Genomic DNA, 9,009 nt, shown 5'->3' with positions numbered 1-9,009 from the left:
AGCTCACTGGGGAAACTGAGGGCTAGGGCAGGGGGAAGGCCCAACAGGGGAGTTGGGGTCTGGGGTGGCAGAGGCGGGCTGAGAGGGCCCCCGTCGTCGACACTGTTTCAGCCATATCCTGCCCAACTTTACTTCGAAATAAGGCCCGGGGCAGGGCAGTGGCCGGGGTCCAGGACTAGAGAACCTCGAACTCAGAGGTTCCTCCCCTTGCCCCCTCCACCTGGACCTTGTCCTGTTTTACTGTTTAGTGGGAAAACTGAAGCCCGGATGGAGGCAGGACGAGGTTTAAAGGGAAACTGAGGCCTGGAAGTACCTCGGGTGCCCAGGACACCGCAGGTGGGGCTGCGGTGGAAGGGTCTGAGGGTAAACACAGGCCGCCTCTGCTGGCGCCTGGCCTGGGTCCCAGGCTGTCAGCCAGGGACACCCATCGGTTCTCGGAGTCACCAGTTCCATCCCAGGTTCAAGGGACCTCCGAGATGCCTCCCTCGGACCCCGAGGGGATTCCTTCTGTGAGGGGAAGGGGGTGTCATCCTCCTCCTCCCCTGCGCCATACCCAGGACAGTCCTGACGGGAAACAAAGAGAAGAGGGCTGGGCGGGGCGGGGTGCGGAGGAGGGGCAAGGCCGGCGGGATCGATGAGGAGAGAAACGAGATCACGGCCTGCGAAGGGGGCGGGGGCGCGGGCGGGGATGCTCGGCGGCATCAACAAAGGCGCACCAGCGAGCCCTTGGTGCTCTTGGGTGGGGAGAGATGTTGCTGGGCTGAGGTCTGAGAAGGGGGCTGTGGGATCTGGCTGTATGGAGTGTGGACCACGGCATTCCGGGTCTAGGTGCCCATCCACCGTGTGTCCTCCCATCTGAATGGGGAGGTTGTAGGGAGCGTTGGCTCTACTCTTTAATCCGCGGTACAAATGACAGTAGATCATACTGTAATACTTTAAACTCCTACACATCCTTCAAAGCCCAGTTTACAGTACCCCTTCCCAAGAACCTAGCTGGTCCCACAATCCAAATCCAGGCTCCTGGTGCCAGGGCTTCCATTTGCCCCATCTGAACTGGGAGAGGTCTGTAAAGTTGTGGGCCTGGAGGGCAGTGTTTAGTGTTCTTTTGTGGCGTGACTGGAAATGCTAAATAAACCAATGTGCACGGTGCTGCCAGCTGTTGGTGGGCGATTTATTGGCAAGCAACTCTAGAGGGTGGTGTAGAGAGGGCAGAGGCATCAGGGCCACCTCCAGGAGAAGTCTCCTGCCTCATCTGCAGAAACCCAAGTGGCCTAGATGTTGAATTCTAGGACACGCAGCTCCCTGTCCAGCCAGGGGAAGGGACACCTCTCCCTGGCCTGGCTTGACCTGGGAAAAGAAACTGGGGCCCTAGAGGGAGGCTCACCCTCACCCTGGATGGGGCCTTGGGTCACGGGCCCCAGGGACAGAGAGATCAAGTGGCCTCCAAGGACCTTGGACTGCAGAAGGGGAGGGAGGCACCTCTTTGCCCCATTCTGAAGAAGCTAGGCCCAGAAAGGGCCCCGGCTCCCTGTACCCGGCAGCCATCAGTATTTGGTGTACCCTGCCATGGTAGACGCCCGCTTTGAATGACGGATGCCCATGGTGTATGCTGGAGCCCGGGCCCGGTTCACGGTGACCTGTTCTGGGTTGTGGGTACCAGGACCAGGTGTCTCCTCCAGGGGCCGCGGGGTTCGGGGTCTCCCCAGTATGCTGAAGGCCGGCCTACGCTGCCGGTAGGTGTTGGGGTCAGGACTCTCGTACTGCCCAGGGCCTGGAATCTCTGAGGGATCCTGAGGGGGGCGTGCTGGGGGCGTGCGGCCCACAACTGTGTAGCTGGGGCTGCTAGGCTTGATAAAGATCTGTGATCCCCAGAGGGGTGGCATGGTGTAGGCATTGGGGGCAGGAACAGAGGCGTCCGGGGGCTTCTGTCGGAGGCGGGAGCCCAGAGTGAAAGCTGGGGGATTCCGCTGGCGTACCGGGGGCGCTTTCTCTGGGCTGTAGGCCCCAGGGCCTGGCGTCACCTCCAGACCTGGAGAATGAATGAGCATTGGCACAAGATGGAGGCCTCACCTGACCTGCACCAGAGGTCATACAGACCCAGAGTCTCCCCCAGGAGCATTCTTCACACTTGCATTCTTTGCCTGATACTCCTGGCCCTGAGCCAACAAAGGCTCCCACTTCCACCCCTTCCTCCAACCACCCCACGCGCACCAGTGGTACCTTCTACCCCTCCAGCCACGTGATCACCCAGATTATCCTCTCTGAAGATCTGGGCACCCTGAGATGGACTACTAAGGTGGGCCTGTGTCCACCAGGAAGTTCACTAAAAATGTCTAAGCTGCTTCTGTCCTATATTTGACTCAGCATTAGTGTGACTAAAGAGCTGGGGTGGGGCAGTGAGGGAAAGCTGAGCAGAGTCATGGAGCACAGGGAGATGGATGAGTGAGTGAGGAGGAAGGTGGCGGCATGGACGGATGAGTGGATGGATGGGTGGATGGACACAGAATGGATGGGTGGGTATATAAATGGCTATGTAGGTGGATGGCGGATGGATGGATGGATGGGTAGATGGTGGGTGGATGGATGGATGGATGGATGGATGGATGGATGGATGGGTGGGTAAGTGGGTGGATGATGGATGGATGGATGGATAGGTGAGTTGATGGGTGGGTGGGTGGATGGACGGGCGGACAGACGGACAGATGGACAGATGGATGGACGGATAGGTGGGTGGGTGGATGGATTGATAGGTGAGTTGATGGGTGGGTGGGTGGATGTACGGGCAGACGGACAGACAGACGAATGGATGGACAGACGGACGGACGGACGGATGGATGGATGGATGGATGGATAGGTGAGTGGATGGGTGGGTGGGTGGATGGATGGGTGGGCAAGTGGATGGATAGGTGGGTAGGTAAGTGGATGGGTGGGTGGGTAGGTGGATGGATGGATGGGTGGGTGGGCAAGTGGATGGATGAATGGATGGATGGATGGATGGATATAGAATAGATGGATGGGTGAGTATATGAATGGCTGGGTAGATGGATGGTAGATGGGTAGGTGGGTGGATGGGTGGGTGGGTGGGTGGATGGATGGATGGATGGGTGGGTAAGAGGATGGATGGGGGCTGGAGAGATGGCTCAGAGGTTAAGAGCACTGCTCGCTCTTCCAGAGGTCCTGAGTTCAATTCCCAGCAACCACATGGTGGCTCACAACCATCTGTAATGAGATCTGGTGCCCTCTTCTGGCCTGCAGTCACATATGCTGTATACATAATAAATAAATCTTTAAAAAAAAAAAAAAAAAAGGATGGATGGGTAGGTGGATGGACAGGTGGGTGGATGGGTAGATGGATGGGTGGGTGGATGGGTAGATGAATGGATGGATGGATGGGTATATGAATGGCTGGGTAGATGGATGGTAGATGGATAGGTGAGTGGATGGATGAACAGAATAGATGGATGGGTGGGTAAATGAATGGCTGGGTAGATGAATGGATGGATTGAGAACACATGCAGAGAATAAAATCAAGTGTCTGAGCATTCCTCTGGGACCATGAAGTGGGGGTAACAAAAGGCATCAGAGCCAGGCCTCCCTGCCCCTAGGCAGCGGGGTCACCATGTGCTGCCACCTCAGCTCAAGGCTGTGGGAGTGGAGTAGTGACCCTTCATCTGAAACTCGGGTTTTATCCTTGCAAACACTGAAGTTCTCAGAGCTCCAATCATGCGGGAAGAGAACAGTCTCCAAGACCACACACACCGTACTCACCTCGAATCTTGCCCCGGCCCTGCATGGAGTAGGCAGGGGGACAGCTACGGCCAAATCGAGTAACTTTGGGGTCCAAGAAATAGACAGGTCCTGGGCTGGAATCCTGAAGAGGTGCTGGGGAAAGGACCCAGAATCCCAAAGGTGCCCTGAGCTAAGGGCTCCCCACACCCGGCCCAGAGCCTCCCAAGAGCCTGAGGTATAGCTCAACCTTGGCTCCAGCCTGGGAAGTACTGATGCTCCTGAAAGGGATCAAGCAGAAGGATTGTGCAGGGCATGCCAATCCCTGCAGGGCCTTGGCTCACAGGGAGTCACCTTGAGTCACCCTTGAGATGGCTCAGCCTGCCTGACCCACATTTTCACATCAACATGGAAGGCAGAGATCACTGAAGCCACAGCTGGTCACCGTTTTCACAGTTGTCTATGTGGGAATGGAACCCAGGCCCTCATAAATGGTAGTCTTGAGCTCTCCCCATTAGCCATACCCCAGCCCCTCACTGGGGATTCTAGGCGGGGCTCCACCCTGACCACGCCCCCAGCCCCTCACTGGGGGATTCTAGGCGGGGCTCCACTCCTGGCCACGCCCCCAGCCCCTCACTGGGGGATTCTAGGCGGGGCTCCACCCTGACCACGCCCCCAGCCCCTCACTGGGGATTCTGGGCGGGGCTCCACCCTGACCACGCCCCCAGCCCCTCACTGGGGATTCTAGGCGGGGCTCCACCCTGACCACGCCCCCAGCCCCTCCCTGGGGGATTTTAGGCGGGGCTCCACCCTGACCACGCCCCCAGCCCCTCACCGGGGATTCTAAGTGGGGCTTCACTCCTTTTTACTTAAACCCATGATCCTCCTGCATCAGCTTTTGAGTTGTCAAAATGACAGGTCTGTACTGCCATGCCTGGCCTGATCACTGATTGTTGGACTTCAGGCACACTAGCATGTGCATGGTGAGCATCGGAGTCCAGTCAGCATGGTAAGTGTTGGTGCACCCATACTGGGCCCTGCGAGTGAGTGATACACCTCACCAAGTTTTCCTCGAAGCCTCAGTGAGTCCCAGGATGTGCATAGGTACCACCCAGGTGTGGGCTTCTGTGCACACCCACATAGGCTGTGTTTGCACACACAGTAGCCTCCCTGTCACCTCTGTGATAGTCACTAATATTAAATGATGGCCCTCAGAAACACCCCTATGCCCCTATTTGAGTGACAGGAATTTGTTCCCAGCTCTCCCCTAGCTCAGAGCTAATCTAAATGACTCCCAGGATAGGAGCAGATGGGGTCACAGCCACCAATATGTGCTGAGTCACACACAGGAAGATGCCTGTCCCTTGTCTCCTCAGCCTGTGGGAAACAGGACTGTCAGCGCTTAGCCCCTGCTCTGCATGGGCAAACCTCCTTCCCATTTTCCTACCCAGTTTGTGTGATGAGAGACCCCAGCTCACCCACCAGGACGTGTCCCACCCAACCTGCAGGCTGCACCTGGTGGGCTCGTCTCTGGGGTCCCCCTTCACCAAACTTTTCTCTGTGTAAGACCCCCTGGCTGTCCCAGAACTTGCTCTGTAGCCCAGGCTGGCCTCGAACTGACAGAGATCCTCCTGCCTCTGCCTCCTGAGTGCTGGGATTAAGGATGGGCACTACCACAGCCAGTTAAGACTTCATTTTTCACTTTAAATGATGTGTACTTGTAGGAGAGAATTTGTGCACTCTGGGTGCAGGGTCCACAGAGGCCAGAAGACAGCCTCAGGTTCCCTGGAGGTGGAGTCACAGGAGGTTGTGAGCCACACTGTGCAAGAACTCTCACGGGTTGCCAATACCATCTCCAGGCCCATCCCACCACCAGATATCTCACTGACCGCACAGCCCACAGCCCACCCAGGGCCCTCACCTGTTCCAGCTTGGGGAGGGGCTCAGTGGCTCCTCCAGCCTTCTGTCTCATGGCCTCTAAGTATTTACAGCAGTTCCGGACCCAGATGGCCTCTGTCTGGTCCACTGGGGCCTCAGCAGCTTTAGGAACCAGCACTGGGACTAAAGGCTGCTGTGTTCAGCCAACGTCACTGAGAACTCAAAGCTTGCCATGGGGCTCGGATGCCACACACTGAAGACTGCCAGAGGGAGGGAGGCTCCTGTGCCTGCTCACCTGCATCTCTGCCAGCCTCTAAAGACCACCCTGCACTTGGGACAACAGATGCACTCACACAGTTTGAGTGCTTTGTGGACACCAAGCAGGACTATGGCTTTTTTTTTTTTTTTCCAATCACACCTAAGGTCTTACACACGGTAGGCTAGTGCTCTACCCACTGGGCTATACCCTGACCCTAGCCACCCAGTCCTGGTTGATCCATCAGAATCTTGGTGTCTGGCCAGATGTGGTGATACACATCTGTGATCCCAGAGTTTGGGAGATGGAGGCAGGAGGATCAGGAGTTCAGAGTCAGCCTGAGCGATACGAGAAGGCAACAACTTACCCAACGGGGCACAGCAGCGGGGAGGAAGACCCGACCCGCCTGCCCCGCGTCGCTCACCCTGGTGTCCTTCAGTGGGACTCTGGAGGCCCAAGGATGGACCCTGTACCCCTCAGCTGGCCTTACCTTCGCTGGGCCTCCGAGCGAGTGAGTAGGCGGGACTGGCTACCTTGGTGCAATCGTGATTGACGTAGCCAACGGTGGATGGAAGGATGTACAGGCCAGGTCCGGAGCCTAAGACCCAAAGACTGGATCAGAGGTGGCGCCCGGAACCCTGAGAGGCTGGGCAAAGAGTCCCACCCTGGACCCCAGCCACCTCCATGGCAGAGTAGAGAAAGGGGTACTGGATGACTGAGCCACACCTCCATTGTGAGCTAGTCATGAGTCACAGGACTGTAGAGAGTTGGGAAGCAGACAGCAAGGAAGGCAGGCTAACACAGGGAACTAAGGCTAGAAGCAAAGACCACCACTGGTGGGGAAACTGAGGCCGGGGTATAGAAACTGCCACAGCTAAGGAAACGCAGGCCGGGGATATAGAAACCACTGAGGGAGGGAAACCGAGCCCAGGACAGAGAGAAACGCCACCTCAGAGGTGGGGAGACAGAACCCGGTGTAGATGTGACTCCATCCTAGGTGGGAAACTGAGGCACAGGCTACAGCCTGAATCCTCCACCAATGTCTCCCCTGCTGAGCGTCCAGCTGCAGCCCCTGCACACACTCCATAGCTCTGCAGTCCCCACAGGTACCCTCCCTCTGACTTCCTCCCTCTGGTTCTGCCCTACTGCGCTCAACCTGTCCCCATGCAGGGCAACTGTGCAGGGCCAGAGACCCCACAGAGGACATGTGGACCTGCCTGCACATACTGCCTCTGCTGAACTCTAGAACATCCCAGGAGCCCCAGGAGGAGGACAGGAGGGGCCCTCCCCAACCAGGCCAGCACGAACCGTTCTCCAGGGTGACCATACCACAGGACTTCCTCAGCCCAGTCTCCGGAACGTGGCCCTCGGCCACCCGTCGGGCCAGGGGCACTGTGGCCAACCTGGCCGCTGGGTCGCAGCTGAGGGTCCCCATGGTGAGCAGGGCCTGGTGTGGGCTCCTGCGCCCTGCGGTGCTGCTGCCACAAACCAGGCACTGTCCCCAATCCTCGCAGCTCAGCCAGTATGTTGGCAGAGGCCTGGCCTCACCACACCCTCCCACCACCACACAGACAGCCCCTTGTCCCTACGCAAGGATCTCAGGGCCTGGCCCGAGCCAGGCTGGTCGGCCGGACGCTGGCCTGGAAGTGGAGCTGAGATCAAGTGTCAGCCAGGTGGCTGGATGGCCCAGGAAAGACTCCAGTGTCAGCCGAACAGGTCCCCAGGGAGCCGGCTGAGCTGGGCCACGGGGCCAGAGCAGGCCCCAGGGAGCCAGGACTGCAAACAGAACACCAGCAGCAGCAGGAATGAAGAGTACAGCGCCCCATTTCCACAGAGCCCAGGACTGTGCACAGCACGTCCCCTACCCAGCCAGGTGATCATTCACCAGCAAGCATGTACCCAGCACCTGATGTATCCCAGACTCCTTTTAGGGTGGTGTGACAGACCAGAAACAGACTGGTGAAGGGCGGGTGTGTTCTTGGGGTGGGGAAGGAGGCTAAACGATAAATGTGATAGACTGTTCTGGTAGGAACCGTGCTGAGAAGGAAGACCGTGCCAGGATGAGGGGACCAGCCGTGAGAAGGTCCTGAGGCAGGGCTGAGGACAGCAGTCCAGGATCATCCTGTTCTCACCTTTGCTGAAGGCTCCTGCTGTGTTCCAGCCAGAGAGTTCTGGGAAGGTTAGCCGAACGAAACACAGATCTATTTCTTCCCGTTTGTTTCTACGCTACTGGGAATTTTTTTAAATGTAGTGACTTGGGTTTTGCTTTGTGTTGTTTTGTTTGAGACAAGGACTCACAATGTAGCCCAGGTTGGTCTTGAACTCCTGATCCTTTGGTCTCAGCCTCCCTGGTGCTAGGATCGCTCTTCTATGGTCACAGATGGAGGAAATGGAGGTGAATGCACTTATATTTCTTTTCTTCTTTCTTTTTCTTTCTTTTTTTTCCCCCCAAACATGGTTTCTCTGTGTAGCTCCGGCTGTCTTGGAACTCACTCTGTAGCCCAGGCTGGCCTCGAACCCAGAGATCCGCCTGCCTCTGCCTCCCGAGTGCTGGGATTAAAGGTGTGCTCAACCACGCCTGGCCTAACTCGTATCTGTTCTATAGCCCATCTATACGCGCATAGGGCAGTGGTGGCACACGCCTTTAATCCAGCACTTGGGAGGCAGAGGCAGGCGGATCTCTGGGTTCGAGGCCAGCCTGGTCTACAGAGTGAGTTCCAGGACTGCCAGGGCTGCACACAGAAACCCTGTCTCAAAACACAAACAAACAAATGAACAAAAGCTAAATCAGCTGCACAGAGTTCAAGCGTTTTGAGGAGCTGAGAAAGAGTCCACACCGGATGATGATGAACCAGACCAAGGCCGAAGGAGGCTGCTGGGGTCAGGGCTGGAGGGTGAAGCTTGCCGTGTTCTGTTACAAGGTAAAGGCCACACTGGGTCTGGAGCAGGAAACAGCAGGTTCAAATCCTGGTCCAGATGGACAAACAGGTGGCTAGGGGGCAATCCAACAGGCAGCGCCAGTGAGGGGACCTGAACTGAGCCAATGCGCCAGGAATAGTAGGGAGTGCTCGGCTTGTTGCTCCTTGACACACAGGCCAGGTATCAGATGATGAATGAATTGGTGTGGGGCCATGCCACCACAGTGTCCG

General features: G+C 57.2%; 1 protein-coding gene across 1 annotated transcript; it reads right to left on the bottom strand.

Annotated features, from left to right (window-relative positions):
* Nucleotides 1–100: 100 nt before the first annotated feature.
* Nucleotides 101–8,326, bottom strand: Odf3l2 (outer dense fiber of sperm tails 3 like 2). The gene is made up of 4 exons (XM_052747314.1): nucleotides 7,169–8,326; nucleotides 6,351–6,458; nucleotides 3,769–3,882; nucleotides 101–2,029 (listed from the first exon to the last, which is right to left on the bottom strand). Exons 1-4 carry the CDS (start codon nucleotides 7,293–7,295, stop codon nucleotides 1,545–1,547), a joined length of 834 nt encoding a protein of 277 aa, XP_052603274.1. The 5' UTR covers nucleotides 7,296–8,326; the 3' UTR covers nucleotides 101–1,544.
* Nucleotides 8,327–9,009: the final 683 nt, after the last annotated feature.

Source organism: Peromyscus californicus, unplaced genomic scaffold (assembly GCF_007827085.1).
Source record: "Peromyscus californicus insignis strain IS unplaced genomic scaffold, ASM782708v3 Scaffold_1__1_contigs__length_55948999, whole genome shotgun sequence".
Lineage (NCBI taxonomy): Eukaryota > Metazoa > Chordata > Mammalia > Rodentia > Cricetidae > Peromyscus > Peromyscus californicus.
This window is presented reverse-complemented; position numbering and strand designations above follow the sequence as displayed.

Coding starts and splice junctions, on each gene's coding strand:
- Odf3l2 (XM_052747314.1), bottom strand. CDS start 7,295: ATGGGGACCCTCAGCTGCGACCCAGCGGCCAGGTTGGCCACAGTGCCC. Junction 6,459..7,168: donor TATGGTCACCCTGGAGAACG/GTTCGTGCTGGC, acceptor TTTGGGTCTTAG/GCTCCGGACCTGGCCTGTAC. Junction 2,030..3,768: donor GGGCCGGGGCAAGATTCGAG/GTGAGTACGGTG, acceptor TTCATTCTCCAG/GTCTGGAGGTGACGCCAGGC.